General features: G+C 43.9%; 1 protein-coding gene across 2 annotated transcripts in view; it reads right to left on the bottom strand.

The window, feature by feature from the left end:
- LOC126272742 (limbic system-associated membrane protein) overlaps nucleotides 1–15,004 on the bottom strand; it is an 848,332-nt gene extending 833,328 nt beyond the window's left edge. For both annotated transcript variants that reach the window (XM_049975800.1, XM_049975799.1), the window contains exon 1: nucleotides 14,877–15,004. In XM_049975800.1, the coding sequence (XP_049831757.1) occupies nucleotides 14,877–14,991 (115 nt within the window). In that variant the 5' untranslated portion in view covers nucleotides 14,992–15,004. The remainder of the gene's footprint in view (nucleotides 1–14,876) is intronic.
- Between the last annotated feature and the right edge of the window lie 5,633 nt (nucleotides 15,005–20,637).

Genomic DNA, 20,637 nt, shown 5'->3' on the forward strand with positions numbered 1-20,637 from the left:
GCTTACATGGAAGACGCACTATCCATCTCAGCCACCGAGTGCACAGAGGATAGCGAGACTGCAGGGACCATCTCGCGCACGCCTCTCGCGAGACTCACATTCTCACCTTGTATGTCCACGCACTACATTCGTTGTGTCCCACCCCAACACACTCATTACTCGTGGAAGTCATTCTTACCAAGTCCCGTAAGAGTTCAGGGAATATGTGTGCATCCACACTGACCGGTATCGCCAGAACTATATACTTATATCCATATAAGTAAATTACGAGACGTTCCGCCTCCGCTCCGTCAGCGTACAAAGTCACGTTCGCTGCCGTAGGAGTGGCCTAGTGACAGGCGCTGGTGCCTGGAACTTCGACGCTCTGCAGCGTCGTTGGAAGACGTTTCCGGGTATGTGTTTCTGTTCGTGATTTGTTCCTCAAGACACTCTCTACAATCGCTCGAAGGTTGTCGAACATTGCTGGGACAACCTGGAAAGTGATACGACGTAATTTATATTACGATGTAACAAACTGACAAGTTCATATTTTTAATATCTAACGTCAATGAATTTATACTTGCCTAATATGATGTTGTAAATAATTTTAAGAGCCTGATGATGGTCAGTCAATCGAAATTGTTTGTCTGAATAAAGATGTTATCTTCATATCATGACAGTTTTCAAATGTCTGTAATATCTCTTTATATTCGATGAATTATTCTGATACAATTCTACCCTTGAATGATGTTTACTAATTTTCTATCTTCATACTCGCAGAATCCATGCGCAAAGTAGTTTCACACAATAGCTATGCCATGAGCGCATAATTATTCTTTGTAGTACTCTCTCTGGTGGTTGTTAGACAATAGCTTCCGAGATTGTCTTCGTGCCGATTAGCCTGAGCTTTGTTTGAAGAACTGTAATCTGATTATTGAGATTTATGACAGAATATAACTGATACGAAGTTTATGATTAAAAAGGGAAATATATATATATTGCTCGTTCCTACAAAAGTGTGTATTTGACATTTGAGAATTAATGATATTCTTCGGAAGGTTAAACTTCATCAAAGCCAAATATCCACTTGATCTGAGGTTTCCCGACTGTTTATATAGCGCTCCTAAAATCACGAGACATTTTATTTGTACAGATTAACAGACTGCCACAAAGCACGAGCCTGCAGAGAAGAAGAATCATCGCCTGATTTCATTCTAACAAGTAAAATTTCTGAATCATTTTGAATGGCTGAGCTATGACTGTGTTTCCTATTATGAATGATTGATTGCTCGAACGAAATGAGAAATACATAACTACATTATTATATAGAGTGGAGGAAAGATTACATGTCTACGAGATGTGGAGCATCACTTAGTGACAATGTCATATAACCCATAGGAAACAGACCTCTGCGTGCGTTGGAATAAAACTCTTTCCGACTACGCGCCTAAACCTACCCACTGGTGTCTTGCAGCCAACATGGCTAGACGAGTCGCCCTTTCTTTTGTTTCGTTCGTCATGCGTTTTCATTCCTTCCACATCAGCAGCATTCCTTCACTTCGTCTCTTATTCTGTACGTATACTGAATAGTAATGGTCCTATGGGGATAGTTTTTATATTGAGTATGAGATACTGGGACAGGAATTGTTCCTCACTACTCGAGAAGAAATTCAGACACTGTCCTGTAAGGTAAGCGTCAGCAGCGACAGAACAAGTGTCCCTGACGCTGCGGCAGTCTTTCCTCATCTCTTCCTCGTGCGGAGCCAGGAGTCGGCCAATAAAAGGCACGTGCGATGCTAGCGTGGCCCGGATACCGCCGGCAGGCTGGCAGCGAGGCGTACGTAACTCCGGAGCCCGCTCCCACGCATTCCGCATAATAACCCAATACATTTCTCAGGCGCCGGGATATGAAGCTCATCGGCGGCGGGAAAGAGCCGCGCCGGCAAGATTTAGTGATCACTCAGCCCGGCGCGCCGGAAGCTGTTACTCAGCGCGATGTCTGCGCGCCGAAACAATAGACAGTCGTCCCGCTACTCGCTGCTCGCTACTCGCTGCTCGCCTCTGTTATTGCTCCTATATTTCACGTGCGCCGCGGAAGCAGCCGCTCTCTTCCGAGTGCGGCGAGCTTGCGAATATTGGCGTTCCCACCTAAAGACTGTCGAGCCGCGAAGTCTCGAATTTTTCAACGCGGCACGGTGAGCTGATGGACCCACAAATGCGAAGCGCTGGAGAGTTCGCCTCATTTTAATGCTACAGCCGAGCCTATATTTAAGATCGGCAACCGAGGTGGCAAATTTTTACTCGACTTGGGCAGTTCTCTAAAACAGTATACATTTTAGTGCGTCGACCGTGCAGCCAAACAAAGCGACCCTACTGTAAATGACCAGGCGAATCAAGGCCGTTACTACGGCCAGAGGTGGTTGTTCTGGGTACTGATTTCCCAGGATCTATGCACCCAAATTGCGTGAAAATGTAATCACGTCAGTTCTAGTATAATACATTTGTCCAATCAATACCCGTTTATCATCTGCATTTCTTTTTGTTGTAGCAATTTTAATGGCCAGTAGTGTAGCTTATGTGAGTAGGTTTCCCCATTTGCGGCTCGTATTGCCACTAACATGATTGTCTATTCGCTTTTGCTCCGCAAATACAGGGTGTTATAATAAAATATTTACAAACTTAGCGGGTGTAGAGGAACAAATTGAGGATAGGAAGCCGTGTCCGGACACGTCATCCAAAGACGTTACAGAGCGTCGAAGCTATAGGTGCCGGCGCCTGCCGTTAGGCCACGTCATCGGTAGAAAACGTCACTTTGTACGTCTCGCGAAGTTATTATTCATTGATCGCGAATGATTGCTTCGACTGCCAGTGTACAGATGAAGCTAGATGCTGCGTAGACAAGTCTTGTCTCCCTTGAACGCAAGTTCAGCTTCATCGGCTGATGACTGTTTCGGACATGGGCTTCCATCCGCAGTTTATTTTTCTTCTGTTTACCGAAAAACACTGTAGATTCTAGTGGGTTCCACGAGAAAAATAAGCTGTGGATTGGAACCCATGTTCAAAACCGTCATCTACTGAGGCAACAAAGCATCACATTCATAGCAGTCATGGATTATATAAGCAGAAGCAAGCTCTGTCTTCTCCACTGGCGATCGCTGCAATCGGTAGCAATCAGTGAATAACAAACAATATTGTTAACATGTTCCACATTCGGTCCGAAAGCTCAGTCGCATTTGCTGCCTAATGTAGCTGGATCTGGCGCCTGTAACTTCGTCGCACTGTAGCGGTATTGGATGACGTTTTACGAGGATGGCTTCCTATCCTCAGTTTGTTCCACGAGACTCTCTCTAAAACCTTTCTAAGTTTGTCGGTCTCGTGTTGTAACCCGGTGTATACCTCCCTTATAGCGTTACGTGCCTGCAACTCCAATACGAGGCATTCAGTCTGGTGTTGGGCAGTGGTGATAATGTTTTAGCTCCTCAATGTACCTCTACTTATTGCGACTAACTAATTCACAAAGACCGTCGAACAGTATGAAACAACTGAATATTTTTGTTTATTCAGTTTCACAACCTACTTAGCAACGCATATGCAATCATTAAGCATTTCAATAATTTCTGTTCGAGGGATAAATATTTTTTTGTGTTTCTCAAGACTTTCTTTGATACAGAAGAAATAAGTGATTCTGGGGTTGGTGACGAGATGGATAGCCAATCTAGAGAATGGCGTACAGTGACATTAGATTCGCTAGTCTCAGAATAGCGTGACTGGAGACACTGTCGCGGGATGGACGGTGGAGATTAGACTATTATGTAACCGAGACTAGTAAACACAGTTTATAATGGAGTTGGAAAGCAGTTAAGTCGGAGCCGCCTGCGGCTGACCGAGCTAGTTTCGTCCAAGTTAGCGTGCCTGCAGCTGCGTCCGACGGGAGTGCAGTACAACACCTGGTGCCACTGAATCTTGACCGAGAGAACTGTGCCAAAAACTAACGTGTGTACGCAGTGTGAAGTCACGTGCTAATTTTTCATATATAGGCTCTTGAAAAGACGACACTGGCCACTTTGAAGCTCGGAACAAAAGAGAATCGAAGCATTTGAAGTGCTGCAGAAAAATGTCGAAAATTATATGGACTAAAAAGGCATGGGTTGGACATCAGGCAATAGCGTCCATAGTACTAGAGGAAGCTATAGAGGCCAAAAACTGCAGGTTAAGGCAGAAAATGGAACACATCCAGCAAATAACAAAGGACCTCGGATACAGGTAATGGGTTGTATGTTCCGGTCAGTTGCATGGAATCAACCACATACGATGGGTTGAATTAGAGACGTGGCATATTGGCAGAATGGAGGTATCGTGTTTAGACCTGCCCTTGATCACAAAGTGAAAAAAGTTGTCCGATTAGTTGGTCTATCGATGAGTACTGCCTAACGCTTCTAGAAGGAATTGTTTACCACTAATAGCCATATAATACGACATACCATCACTTGGGTCCACTTATTCAGGTCAAGGTGAACATGAACAAGGGTGCTCCATTAAATTTAGGGTGTTCAGCCGCATAAATTCCACTTCTTCTTCTGATATTCAGGCTGTGTAACCTTCATCCATTTTCAGAATGAATCGACTGACTGACGCTTCAGCACTCGCTCCTTCCCTTAAACTCGCTGACAGCGCCACTGTGTAAGCGACCACAGATACACAAGCTGCCAGAGACGTTGATTGGCGGCAAAGAGATCTGTGGCTGCGCGTTCGATCTATGATGCGATATCGATGTATCACTGCGAGCTGTACTGTGATTACACCTTTGTAGGTTTATTGCAGAAACTGCCGGATTCCTCTATTTATCCAAGCTGAAGTCCATATCTTTGTTAATTAAACTCATCGCCAACCGAATTACAATGGCTTCTTTCATTGCTAAATTAAAAAAAGATAAAGTCGAGGGCAAATTAGCGACTTTACAACTCAGAGCGCACTGTTCTGTCGCCGCCGATTTGTTAGACTGTAAGTGCCGGCTGTACCCATGTCGTTCTGTGCGTCTTTCATGGATTGTACATGTTACCTGTCCACGGGATCTAGAAAACCCCAGGCTTCCGAAGCATCAAATTATCTTTAGTGGGACGCAGGAGTCCTGCAGTCTTTGGTGGAAAACGAGAAATTACTTCTACTTCGTGTTTGTTGAGGATCCGTCCTGTTTTGACGATAGGCTTTCCACATATGGCAGGAAAGCCATGATTTAAAATTTTCTGCGCCTTCGTCTGCACTCCCTATGCCCACCTTTGGTATCATTCGTAGTGCCTTGCATGTCTGCCGTGAAGAATACCAGTTGGCTTCAAAAAATTTCTTCAAGTATACAAGCTCGTTTTCCAGGCTGCTCCAGTCAGCAATGACGTGCGCTTTGTATAACGGAGTTCTGAGAACACTTATCATCTGGTAAAAAGGATCGTGGCAGCTATTTTCGCGTAAATATAAATCCGTATGCTCCAGTTTCCAATACAGTGCATGTTCTAAAGCACCATCATCTTTACGTCGTACCAAAACATCCAAAAATGGAAGCGATCCCCCTTTTTAGATTTCTATTGCAAACAGGCTTTGATGGTTTAAAAATTCTTGTAATTTATCTTTACCGTGGGGACACGCTTTGAACGTGTCGTCAATATACTTCCAAAATACTGTGAGCATATTAACATTCTTGATGACAGAGACTTACCTTTTATTCCACATCTTCGTGCAGCGTAAATTGAAGACTCTGAAATGTTATAAAATAACAACAGTTGTGTTCTCAGTGCTGCAAGCGTACCTTCCCTGGTTTGACAAAGACGTATAAACCCTATCGAATCTCGACTGGACCAATAAATTATTCGATGTTAATCCCACAGAAAATGTTGGGGACTATACTGAACACCGAGATAGACGTAGCAATTGATTTCCCCGTCATTTCGTAACCTCACGAAATCTAATTAGCAAAGTGGCTTCAGCTTGCTGTAGCATATCTGAAGAAACTTCACGGCTATCATCATCATGATCAGCACCCCAGCTCACAATGTTAATGATTAATAAAAATTTCCTTGGCTTTATTATTATACATTTGTTGTGCTTCGAACGGCTCCGTTCGTTGCTCATCTTATCGGTAGCCTGCAGATTTTCAACAAACAGAAGCAATTGCAACACAATAAATGTGTACTAATGCAGCTGACATAGTTCCCATTAATCAGTATGGGCTATCTTCCTCGCCGAAATTACAAAAGCTACAGGCGATGTTACACGGAATTGGCCCATGTCTCTTGGAGATGACCAATTATTATTTTTTCCGCAGTGCTTAATTTACTAACCTTTCACGGCAGTTACTGGTTAATATTTCAGGCATCCGTAAATTTCAGGGAATGGTACTGTGATGCCCAGGATAGGTCGTGAGCTGCTGACCGCCTGTCGATTTCAGTACCGTTGCTGATGGCTGCTGCAGCCAGTTACGAGTTCGCAGTTAGCAGTGAGTTGCGTTAAACAGTCGTTTCAATATGAAACGATAGCAAAACGAGCGAAACTATTTACACACACACACACACACACACACACACACACACACACACACGCAACGTGATTCTAAAGTATTTGTCCAAAGAATGAACCTATGAACGAAACAAGGAAAGTGACCTATGGACGTACCATGAAGCATAAAGTATTTTACGAATGTTGGTAAATGCTCAGTGCTTCATAACAGTGACTGCCCATCGCAAGCTGGCATCACTTGATATATTTTATGCGTTCAGAATGGAGTTTCTACTTTGGGTGTATGTACATCATCTTCCGCAACTAGGCAAGTATTCATTCTAGCACACTGCTTTCTGATGTGTTAAACAATTCATTTAACACTAACTTAACAGGCAAAACACCAGCATTTATATTCCGTGTCATCAAAAAACGGATGTTTACACATTTCAGTCAATATTAAGGCAACAGAGTTTCGTACACCGAAAAGAAACACCTAAAATTCGAACGACGATTTGTCTAATCATTGAAGATAGTTCGCATAGAGCGAAACGAGTATGGTAGCACATTCCAGCTAATGGCGTGCAAAAACATATCTTTCATTAGTAGTGCTACAACTAGGAACTCCACCTTTCAGACAATAATTAATAAATAATAATTGGAAGTTCTAGACCTTTTGCCGGCCGCGGTGGTCTCGCGGTTCTAGGCGCGCAGTCCGGAACCGTGGGACTGCTACGGTAGCAGGTTCGAATCCTGCCTCGGGCATGGATGTGTGTGATGTCCTTAGGTTAGTTAGGTTTAAGTAGTTCTAAGTTCTAGGGGACTGATGACCACAGCAGTTGAGTCCCATAGTGCTCAGAGCCATTTGAACCATTTTTTTCTAGACCTTTTATGAACATGACTTTCTTTCAAATATTTATGAGCTGTTGGATCAGCATCCGCACTAAATTTATGTCATGTTGGGAGCAGCCACTGTCCGAAGCGTTAAGCACTTACAGAATCTTCGTACAATGCTTGGTACCTCACGGTATGTCCACATGACACTTTTCCCTTGTTTTGCGTGTTGGAGTCCAAGCCCCATTGTTTGTCCAACTATTTTAGAATTGCCTTGCATCTGTATGTGTGAGAACAGTACTGCAAGTTGTCTATCATTTCGTGGCCAAAATAATTATTTTTCAGTGCGACTTCATTAAGATAATTCGACGGAAACTAGTAAATGAATGAATAAAGTCGTACTGCAGCACCTCAGCAGTCGCGCTCTTACTTTTTTTTTGCAGCCATGTGTAGCACCTTCTGCAGAAAATTTATCATAGAGCGGTTAACGCGAGTGGTTCTGCAGACAAAGTGTTATAGGCAGCAAGTGCGTGGAAGGTGTTTGCGAGAGAAGTTGGTGGCTCCTCCGGCGGTAACTTGCTGGCCGCCTGACTTCCCCGGGGATTTACTGCTCCGCCTCCGGACACGGCCGGCTGGCTCCCTCGGCATCCGCGCGCGGCGCTCTCGGCTTCGATTTCGCGTTGGCACCTCGGCCGCACCTTGCGCACGCACAGTGGCTGGGATGCCCGGCCTCCTGCCGCCTGGCGTCAGCTGGTCATAACTCGCGCCCCCGGCGCCAGCCCACTTCCTCCCCCGCACTTCCACCCCCGCTGGCGCCGGCAGCGGCGCCGCCCCCGGCCAAATAAAAACCGACCGGCCGCGGCCGTGATTTGTTCCCGCCGCCCCCGCTGTATTGTACTGTCGGCCGGAATTGCTCTTTGTGGGCTCCGGGCTCGCTGCTTTCCCCTGCCGCCACCGCTACGACCCGCTCCGGCACTCTGTTACGCTCGGATAGACGCCACAGTAAATTTCCAATCACGCGTGCGAGACTGGATTTAGTATATAGCTAATGCTGCCCTCGAATCATTGAACATCTACCTATCTTCAAGGAATAACAAAAATATATTGTAAGATACCTGACCAGAGTCTGAACAGGATACTCTTTTCACTACATCATAATAAAAATGAAATTAACTCTTTAAGTTCCTACACTTTGACCGAAATTCACTGATTGTCTTCGACGTGTTTAAAAAGTTCAGTCCTGAAGATGATTCGATACAAATTTTCATCTGATCGAAGTAGTCAGTGTTAATTGATAAGATATACATTACTGGCCATTAAAATTGCTACAGCAAGAAAAAAATGCAGATGATAAACGGGTTTCATTAGATAAAAATATTTTATTAGACATGTGATTACATTTTCAAGCAATTTGGGTGCATAGATCCTGAGAAATCAGTACCCAGAACAACCACTTGTGACCGTAATAACGGCCTTGATACGCCTAGGCATTGAGTCAAACAGAGCTTGGATGGCGTGTACAGGTACAGCTGCCCATGCAGCTTCAACACGATACCACAGTTCATCAAGAGTAGTGACTGGCGTATTGTGACGAGCCAGTTGCTCCGCCACCATTGACCAGACGTTTTCAATTGGTGAGAGATCTGGAGAATGTGCTAGCCAGGGCAGCAGTCGAACATTTACTGTATCCAGAAAGGCCCGTACACGACCTACAACATGCGGTCGTGTATTATCCTACTGAATTGTAGGGTTTCGCAGGGATCGAATGAAGGGTAGAGCCACGGGTCGTAACACATCTGAAATCTAACGTCCACAGTTCAAAGTGAGGTCAGTGCGAACAAGAGATGACCGAGACGTGTAACCAATGGCACCCCATACCATCAAGCCGGGTGATACGCCAGTATGGCGATGACGAATACACGCTTCCAATGTGCGTTCACCGCGATGTCGCCAATCACGCATGCGACCATCTTAATGCTGTAGACAGAACCCGGATTCATGACGTTTTGCCATTCTTGCACCCAGGTTCGTCGTTGAGTACACCATCGCAGGCGCTCCACTCTGTGACGCAGCGTCAAGGGTAACCGCAGCCATGGTCTCCGGGCTGATAGTCAATGCTGTTGCAAACGTCATCGAACTGTTCGTGGAGATGGTTGTTGTCTTGCAAACGTCCCCATCTGTTGACTCAGGGATGGTGGCGTGGCTGCATTATCCGTAAAGCCATGCGGATAAGATACGTGTCATCTCGACTGCTAGAGATATGAGGCAGTGGTGATCCAGCACGGCATTCCGTATTACCCTCTTGAACCCACTGATTCCATATTCTGCTAACCGTCATTGGATCCCGACCAACGCGAGCAGCAATGTCGCGATACGATAAACCGCAATCGCGACAGGCTACAATCCTACCTTTATCAAAGTTGGAAACGTGATGGTACGCATTTCTCCTCCTTACATGAGGCATCACAACAACGTTTCACCTGGCAACGCCGGTCAACTGCTGTTTGTGTATGAGAAATCGGTTGGAAACTTTCCTCATGTCAGCACGTTGAATGTGTCGCCACCGGCGCCAACCTTGTGTGAATGCTCTGAAAAGCTAATCATTTGCATATCATAGTATCTTCGTCCTGTCGGTTAAATTTCGCGCTTGTAGCACGTCATCTTAGTGTTGTAGCAATTTTAATGGTCAGCTGTGAATTTTCTGTTCGACAGTGAAAATAATACCGTTAAGATACAATTCAGTTTCAACACCGGTTAACTCGAAAACAATAGTGCGCAATGGAACATGATGGAGGACGAGAGAGACAGGTAGAGCTGGTGTGTGTGTGTGTGTGTGTGTGTGTGTGTGTGTGTGTGTGTGTGCGCGCTTGTGTGCGTGTGTACGTGTACGCGCACGCACTACAAACAAAAGGTTGCAGGACCGTACAAGTTAGGCACCGAAATCCCAATACTCTGCCTCTTCTCGTCTCGTGGCCTGACGGAAATCGGCAGCTACGTTTAGCCGCAACGGGGAGACGGACCGAAATTTCTGGAAATCAGCGCGGAACGCTGCGTCGCGTCGCAGGCACGGTTCGCCGGTAGGCTGATTGTGAAAACGCAATCACGATGGACCAATCAGCGACAGGTAATTTAATAGCCTTACCTGTTGAATAGCAACCAGCGGTAGCGGCGGCGGCGGCGGCGGCGGTGGCGGCGATTTATTGCTGCCCTGCGGCGCAAGCTGACCGGCGCGCTGATTGCGTCGCTGCGAAAGCGAAGGCCGGCGCACGGCGTTCTGCGGAAGGCATTGGAGCCTGTAAACACTTTGCACGCAGGGAGCCGCTGGAGCAGTGTGCTTTTGACACGAGGGCAGAGGCAGTATCATTGTGATCTCGTCGATTTGCAGATGGCTGCGCAGAACTCGGCACATAGTCTAAACTTATACATGCATTCTCCGACAGCTGTAGAGCACCTAATATCCATCATGCCGATTGCACGTTCTTCATAGCAATCCACGAACGCATTTATACGATACGCGTTAATAAATAATGACCCGATGTCTTTTACAGCCGATAACATACACTGAGTTGACAAAAGTCATGCTACACTTCCTAAAACCGTGTCTGAGCTCATTTTGCTCGGCGTAGTACAACAACTAGATGTGTGGAGTCAACAAGTCGTTGGAAGCTCCTGTATAGAGAGTGAGCCGTGCTGCTTCAATAGGTGTCCATAATTGATAAGTTTTGCCAGTGTGGACCTCTCGATTATGTACCATGTCGGGCGATTTTGTTCATCAAATCATTCGCTCGAATTGTACAGAATTTTCTTCAAACCAATCCGGAACAATTAAGCCTGCTGGCACGGTGTGTTATCACAAACAAAAATTCCATAGCTGTTGGGTGTATGGCGTCCGTGAATGGAGGTAAATGGTCTCCACGTAGCCAAACATTAGCATTTCTTGTTAACGACCGGTTCAGTTGGTCCACTCCATGTAAACACAGCCAACATCATTATGGAGCCACCACAGGCTCGCACGTTGCCTTGTTGACAACTTGGGATCAAAAATGGTTCAAATGGCTCTGAGCACTATGGGACTTAACTGCTGAGTTCATCAGTCCCCTAGAACTTAGAACTACTTAAACCCAACTAATCCAAGGACATCACACACATCCATGCTCGAGGCAGAATTCGAACCTGCGACCGTAGCGGTCCAGACTGTAGCGCCTAGAACTGCTCGGCCACCCAGACCGGCACAAATTAAGTAACCTGTGCTTTTCCTAAAGTTCGAAACAGTTATACTATTAATGTTTTTGTGTGTTTTGGAGCTTAACAAGCTGGTAAAATTTGTTTTGCGTCTTTTTCAAAGCTCAAAATTGTATACTGTTTCAATTTGCGAAGCGTTTCACGTGAGTCAATCATTCTACTGATTGTATTAATTAAGATATCGCAGTTTTATTACGATTTAGTAATTTTTTAGTTATTTTTAAATACTCGTATCAACCATATTAGATGGCAATAGGCAGCAGCTTACTATGATACAGTAAAATTACAAAACCGTCACAGTTGCACAGATTTTGTCTTTACTTATAAGGCCACTAGTTTCGAACTTTGGTCTGTTATCCATATACAAGGTGCAAATTCTTTTTATATGTGTTTAATGGAGTCTAGTTTGGAGCCTAAGAAGAATTCTGTAGATCAGAGTAGATAAAATATGTGTCATTTATGGCAAAAAGGAAAGCGTACATGACATTTTGTAAATGAAAAGGAAACGTCAGTTTCTGAATAAAGGTTTTTCGTTTAAAGCATATGTGTGCATTGGCGCTTTTCTATTCCTATTACGACCATGTCAGGAACTATTCAGATTCCTTTTGGCTTGCATTCCTATTACCAAACGACGCAAGAACTGATAGAATGGCAATCACATTTTATGGAAACAAAGTTAATGTGATAAGTAATTATCTTTATGATAGACTGAAGTCGGAAACTGGACGCCATTTAAATAAAGACAGACCTGTGTGCAACTTCGACGGTTTTGCAATTTCAATTAAATTTTAAATACTTGTGGGGCTTAAGAATTCATGAAGGTGTTGGTCATGTTTATTTCGCGTAAAACTGTTTTGCCTAGGTTTTAATGAATTGATTTTTGAATGTTATCATTTGGCAAATTGCTGCGGGAACATAGCGAAGACTTTGGGCAGACTGTATGTCCGGTACAGGTGATTCAAGCCGGCTTTTTGTTGTATGGATTATCCAAACTTTTTAAAAGCACTTTGGTGCCTCCTTGGCATGATACTCATGTTTTAGTGTAAGCCTTTGGGCAACTATTAATGATTCTTGTTTGGTTTATCATTGTTGCCTTGAGCACATAAAATTTTGGTTTCTTTTGTAGAATGACGGTTCCATTGGTCGGCAACTGCTGCCAACAGCTTCTCGTTCCTTGCCTTTCAGTGTCTACGGAAGACACTCTTCACAAGCAGCGTGCCGTAATAAAAGTGTTGGTTGCGGAACTAGAAACTTTGGTGGACATCCAAAAACATTTGCGTGCAGTTCACAGACATGATATAATCGATAAGAATAGTGTTGTGCGAAGGCTAAAGAGTGTTCAAGTGTCAGAAAGTGCAGAAACTGAGAGCCATGATGGGCCATGTTCGGTAATGCCGTCGCAGCCACTGCTCCCGCTGTCGTGATTCACTCGGATGCCATTATTATCGAAGATAAGCGCACCACAGCTCGAAAATTGGCTCTAAGCTATCTGTCAGCACTAGAGGTGCGTCTTCAGCGAAACTCTTGGATATTCAAAGGCGTCCTTCCACAAATGCTCACAACTGACCATAAGATATAAAGAAAAGCCATTGTTTCTGAACTGTTGGAGCAGTGTGAGGTCAATGAAGGGGCCTTTCTGTCTCTGATAGTTACCGGTGACGAAATTCGGATGCATCACTTTCAACTGTAAACGAAAAAGCAGTCGCAATAGTGGCACCACCACCAAGAAAGAAGAAAATCAAAGCCGCTCCCAGAACACTTGCTCCTATATGACAATGCATACCAGAACCCCGGAACACACTGCCAAATTGGTTTCGACATCCACTCTATAGCCTAGACATGATAGTTTGGGCCTCTTAAAAACCCTGCACGAAGGACACACATCGAAGGTGATGAGAGTGTAATTCATGCATCAAAAACACGGACAAGAGCTTTTATCAACAGGTAACACATGGTGTTACTCAATGCTGGCGTAAGATCCCAGTGATGGAGATTATTCAGAAAAGGCTCATCTGAGAGGTGTTGACTGATATGGTCACCAAATTCTGAATCTTAGAAATAAATTGTCCTGAGAAAAAACTGAGGTGCATTATTTATTTAACGACGGCTCTGCAGCTATCTCACTTCTACTAGCTGTTAGCCCGAAGGCGAAGAAAATGAGGTTACGTAATTAACGTTTTGTCGATACATGTCTGCAGAACAGGTAACATTTAAATACTTGCAGCACAGGACCGTAGCGTGCCGCTGAAAGAAAGGCACATTGTCCTGCTACAATTCCCCAGGTCCGTCGGAACGCAGGAAGGACATGAATGGATGCAGGTGATCACACAGGATGCTGACGTACGTGTCACCTGTCACAGTCGTATCTGGACGTATCGGGAGTACCATATCACTCCTACTGCACACGCCCCACCAGCTTGAACAGTCTCCTGCTGACATTTTGGGTCCACGCATTCATGAGGCTGTCTCCATACGTCCATCGCTCGATAAAATTTGAGACTCGTCCAACCAGGCAACATGTTTTCAGTCATCAACAGTCCAGTTTCGGTGTTGACGGGTCCATGCGAGGCGTAAAGCTTTGTGTTGTGCAATCATCGCGGGTATACGAGTAGGCCTTCGGCTCCAAAAGCCCATATCGACGATGTTTCATTGACACATATTGACGGCCCTGCATTGAAATCTGCAGAAATTTGCCGAGGGGCTGCACTTCTGTCACGTTGAATGAGTCTCTTCGATCGTCGTTGGTTCCGTCCTTGCAGAGAGTTTTTCCGGCCGCAGCGATGTTGGAGATTTGATATTTTACCGGATTCCTGATATTCACGGTACACTCGTGAAATGTTCGTACAGGAAAATCCCCACTTCATCGCTACATCGGAGATCGCTCATACGCCGACTGTAACATCACGTTCAGACTCACTTAAATCTTGATAATCTGTCATTGCAGCAGCAGTAACCGATCTAACAACTGCGCCAGACACTTGTAGTCTTATGTAGGCTCTGCCGTCCGCAGCTCCACATTCTACCTGTTTACATAACTCTTTATTCGAATACTCATGTCTATGCCAGTTTCTTTGGCGCTTCAGTGTACTATCCTATTACGCTACTGTATTTGTAAATATTTGGGCAAAGACGCCAAACGTAGAAATAAAATAGCATTCGCGATACAAAATATCGCTGTTATTATATCAATACCTTTATTATACATTCTATCAGAGAGCAGTAATCCACGGACTAGTAGCTTTATAACTTCTGGGTACTGCTACAAGCGGAATAGAATCTTAAAACATAGCTGAGGATGTAAGAGGAACTTGATGAGTCTTTCGGTTACAAACTCCTACCTGGGTTGGTCACCTCGCAGGGTAAGACGACGGTGTCGCTGGTGACGATGCGGAAGTTCCTGCCGGACGTGATGAACGAGGGCAGCTCTGTGGCGCTGTTCAGATCGTTACCCATCACCGCTGCCGCTTCCACTGCGAACAAAAGTACAAGAAAGTTAGCTGCATCTAACCTCAGGAAAAAATGGAAGTCGAAATGGTTCAAATGACTCTGAGCACTATGGGACTTAACATATGAGGTCATCAGTCCCCTAGAGCTTAGAACTACTTAAACCTAGCTAACGTAAGGACATCACACACATCCATGCCCGAGGCAGGATTCTAACCTGCGACCGTAGCGGTCGCTCTGAAAATGGAAGTCGTTTACATCACAAGAAAGTTCGAAATCATACGTTTATCTATGACTTAACTATTTAAATGTAAGAAATGAGTGACAATAAAATCTTTGTTCAAGTCTTACGTCCCATCTAGCCTATAGTAATGACAAATCTGCTGCGACACGAGCAGTACGATTTTTGTAACATATCAGTTTGTCTCTGTTATGCATTTGCCATCTGCACTTCTCACATTTTGTTCTCGAGTTATTTTTCTGTTACAGGCGCTATTGTGTCAAGTATTTCATCCATTACGTATGCGTATTGAACTCTAAGTACAGCTGTGGCATTTCAGGAAAAAAAAAAAAACAGACTAGTATTCTGGCCACGGTCAGAAACTCACCGACAAATCTTCTGAATGGCTCACAGTTTCTGAGTCAAAATATCAATAAGAGGTAAATGTTGAAATACAAGATCATTTTATTCCTCTTCCATGTATACCTTTCTCTGCCACCCCCACTCCCTATTCTCTTTTCACTCGCAGTGTGATTTTGGCTTCGGGTGCCCCTTTGTTGCAGGAAATCATTACGACCAGTTCTAGAGCATTGTTCCAGAGCTCGGTTCACATACCAAAACGGAATCACAACAGACATAGAACGGATTCTGAGAGGTGATTCTAACAGGTCGGTTTAGCCCAAACGAAGATGTTTTTTGGGTATTATAAACGCTAATCCTCGACAGAAATATGGTGTAATTCCCGTTAAACACTTTCGGGCAATATTACGGTATCTTGCTACCTGTGAACATGCACTGATATTACACGCATTAGAGGACATCAGGACTACACAAGTATATATAGGGTGTTTCTGAAGTGATGGTCAGTATTCAGGGATATGTCAGAAATTATCATTCGAAAGAAAAAAGTCAAGTAAACAAGGGCTCTAAAATGCATACGTTAAGAGCTATGAGCAATTCTTGATCTCCTATCCTGTGAAAGAAATCTCTTCTGCTGCAACCTCTTTGATTTCCATATTTTTTAAAGTGATAATACGGACCAATACTAGATAAAAATACCCAGCAAACGTTTGGTTCACGGTATCGAAGATCAAGAATTACTCAAAGCTCACAAGACATGTGTTTTAGAGCATATGTTTACTTGCCACTTTGTTTCGAAGGATCATTCCCTTCATATCCCTGAATACTGACCATCTCTTCTGAAACACCGTTCTAGTTCCTGTGGAGAAGGCGGAGTAGATAATATCTTTAACTGGAACCCATGTCAATAAATGTAACATTTGTGTGCTACATACATTTTGGAAATATCTTGGCAACGCAAACGACTTTTACAAGTAATCTATTAGGCGTGACCCAATACACCACTTACTTTAAAATTCCTCTCATTAATAATCAAAGAAACAAAAAGGAAGTTTAAGCAGCTTTCGCGAACACTGCAATTTACAGTTAAACGTAAACCGTTTTTGTTCTTTTCAAAGGAGCTTTAGCATTATTATACTCTACAAGTAAGGTTCGATGTGGTGACTACCAAGTTAGACGCATATATTGTACCTACAAATCAATTTTTGGGTACACACGCTCTATCACTCTTGGTGTTCTGAGCAGTCTGTCCTGCATTACCTCAGCTCGTGCCACTAGATCTACTTCTGTCTCTACAGCAGTCTGACAAACTAAACTCTTCATTCGATCCCAGAGGAAAAAGTGCAACGAAATCACATTGTGGAGGCCATACGACTGGATCCCCTCAGCTTATCCATATGTGTTCGAATCACTGGTCCAAATGTTCCCGAACAAGAGGTGAGAATTGAGCGGATGCGCTGTCATGCTGAAACCAGATATCTTGACGGACGTTCAGTGCCACTACATCCAAAAACACGCCCAATACTTCTCCTAGCAAGGTCGGGTAGATGGGACCCGTGACCTCGATAGAAGCTTGTACGAACCACTCCTATCACAACCTAGAGTATGTGCCCACAGATTGATACCACATCCGTGTTGGAACCCCTTGACGTGCATGGCAGGTTGGTTTTGTCTGCCCAGACATGGCTGTTTAGAGAATTGAGAGCACAATTCCTAGAAAACTGACGATCATCTGTGAAGCGAGTGCGCCTTGGAAATATTAGGGTTTCGTTGATGCAGCGGCGAGGATTAAGTACAGACTCAACGCGTGGTACAAAATTGGTTGTCATTAGTGACTGTATCCCTTGGAGGTAGTACGGATATAGTTGTTGGCCATGCAGAACACACCAAACGGTGCTGCGAGTAACAGACACTGGAAACGAAATTGCTCGTGTGCTCGTTCACAGGGTTTCTTCAAAGTGATACAGTTAATTTCAGTTCAGTTCAATTTCAATTTATTACTACAGAACCCTAAACAGGTCGTATGTGCCGCTCAATAATCACGGTGACAGGCAATGCTAAAAGAAAACTCAAGTTCCAAGCGAGAAACTTCCAGCTTATATTAGTAGATACGTTACTGCATGGCATTCTTTCTTTCTTTTCTTGTAAATGTTTCATATAGGTATTAAAGTTTGTCTTAATTAAATCTACATGAGTCTGCCAATGTGTATAATAGAGCAAACTTTTCTTGCTTCTTTTAATACCCATAACGTCCTCTTGATCTCACAGACCAAGTTAAGTAGTTGCTTTTTACATATTCTGTGTGTAATCATGTTAACTGTAGTCTAAGAATTTTGGTCTCTTACAGTTGTTTGCAGATCACAGTCGAAATGTTTGCAGTCTCTCTCTATCTGAAAAAGGCTGCAACTGAAAACCACATGATCAGCGGAACTTTCCTCTACACACACACACACGGAGTGTTACTATTTCCCACTCGTGGATGAAAGTGTCGGGAATGTGGATCAGCCGTCCGGAGTGACCGAGCGGTTCTAGGCGTTACAGTCTGGAACCTTGCGAACTCTACGGTCGCAGGTTCGAATCCTGCCTCGGGCATGGATGTGTGTGATGTCCTTAGGTTAGTTAGGTTTAAGCAGTTCTAAGTTCTAGGGGACTGATGACGTCAGAAGTTAAGTCCCATACTGCTCAGAGCCATTTGAATGTGGATCGTGACCCTGTTAATAGGTACATCATACCTCGAGTAGGGGCAATATCGCGAAGTCTGGGCCTGTTCCTTATGTTTGGGAATATATTATAACCCCGCCTTGCAGAGCTTCTAGTGCGAAAGACAGACTACCGTTCACCTAACCAGGCTCGCACATGTCTTTTGTGAGTAACACGAATTCTTGTGATCTCGAACACACCATCATACTGTCCACCCCGCCAAACAATACGGCGCTGCGCTGAAACGTACCAGATATCCATCGGAGATATCCTGAGAATCACGAGTAATCACTGGATAAGTGTAGTGCGAGAGGCAAAGGTGAGCCTCAGAAGTACGCTCCCCTAAATTCGACACTTTATTGTTCTGTAGCTGCCTAGTTGGAGGGAATTCGCCAAGACACTGAAGGCGAAGCTGACAATAGCGCTTAAGTGATGCAGTACGACCACTTTCAGTCCGGCTGTGCGCTGTCTCCTTAGAGCACCAAAGCTACGCTTGCTGACGGTGAAGTTACCCTTTCTCGAAGCCGTTGCGTTGTTGTGGCGAAATTGGTATTCGATGGAATCGGACGTTGTGGATTACAATATTGATAAAGGCGGCGAACAGCTGTGCCATTACTTTGTTGTCGTTTCATTCTGAAAACGTGTCAATCATGATGCTCTGTCAGTCGCACAATCGCAGACACGCGAATGAGTCTCTTGCCAGGTCACAGAGGTAGGATGGACGTCAAATTACATCACCGATGCGGTGTAAGCAACCCCCCCCCCCCCCCCAACGTGACTAGACCTAGAATATGTTGTGTATATGTATAGTTATTTCCCTGTGGTCAGTCTATGAATGGAATAGAAGAGATACAATATTAATGAAAAGTAGCCGACGCCATGTACTGCACAGTGTTCGATAGAGTATATTTCAATAGATGTAGGTCTCTGGCAAAGTATGAAAGTAATGCCTATGCGCGTATGGCGGGAAAATTTGTTACAGAGACAGAGATAGTACTGGCCAGTAACAGGGCCCTCCTGCTTTACTTGCTTCTAGAGCCTAAATACAACATTTCTTTCTTTCTAGGTGTAATTACAATACTGAAGTTCTCTCCTCTTACAAGCACACACACACACACACACACACACACACACACACACACACAAAACAGGGCTCACAGTTACATGAAACAACACGATTATAAGCCAACAACTAAGAAAACATGGTGGGTCAAACAGCCAACAAATGAAACGTATATGACTCTATACCCATTCTTTTTGCACCCTTGACCGTATTAACAACACTTACAGTCTGTGCTCCTATCTTGTGATAAGTGACCGTTATGACAGTCTCCATAACGTAACGGCCGATGGTGATTCGTCTGATTTCGTCAGTGTAGAATGATTTAAATTTCAAGTATTACTCATCTACAAACACTCCTGCAGAAGTCTTATAATATGACCTCATGAAATACGCCCAGGAGCAGTTTGTTTTCCCCGGTCATGTCTTCCGGTAGGAGCTCTGCGCTGATAGAAAGCAAAAGTACTTTCATTTCCGGAATTGGTATTTCATTAACAATTTTGAAAGGCGAACTCCAGCGTACTTCCGTTCTACAGGCAAGTTGGAACAGCTTATTGGCTTCAAAGAATTTCAGCTGCTTTAAAAGGAAGAGGGCTTATAGAAATAAATTTATATGCAGGGACACTGAATGGGAAATCTGGACTAATTTTTGTGAAAGATAAGTAATTAAAATTTGCTTCATCGATTAAGTTGCCCAGCGTATCTGATAATGAGATCACCAAGAATGAACTAATACAGCGGAAATAGAACGCTTGGATGACAGAGTGAATGTCTCGTTGGCTTACGGAGCATGAAAAGAACTTTATTAATCACCATTTCTTTCCTTCTGAAAAACGCTGCCAAAAGTTTTATTGCACAGTGTGTAGTAGTGCTCACTCGTCACTGCAGCACAACACTTCAGAAAAAACTAATGTGAACAATTTATGCCTTCATCAATGGAAAAGACTAGTAATGAAATCTGAATTCCTCAGAAATATCACACATCTAATACTTCACAATCCGATCATAAGGTTAGTGATGGACATCTTAAGCACTTCACATCATATAGCTACAATAACTGAAAGCAAAATAAATTTTTAATGCAGCACATGTTTAAATTGGACTAAAAAGAATAAAATAATTTTCCCTAGCTCGTTACAGATACGTGGTCCTGTAAGGACATTTCTGAAAATTTGTACTTCTGAATTTTTAGTAGCTGTGACGATACTTGAAAAGACATATAACGAAAAACATGGGGCGTCCACAACAGATAGTAGTTAGGAGGGCAATTATTGACGCATAAATTATGAACTGGATGCATCCCATGTTTTTCGTT

This window comes from Schistocerca gregaria, chromosome 5 (assembly GCF_023897955.1).
Source record: "Schistocerca gregaria isolate iqSchGreg1 chromosome 5, iqSchGreg1.2, whole genome shotgun sequence".
Taxonomy (NCBI): domain Eukaryota; kingdom Metazoa; phylum Arthropoda; class Insecta; order Orthoptera; family Acrididae; genus Schistocerca; species Schistocerca gregaria.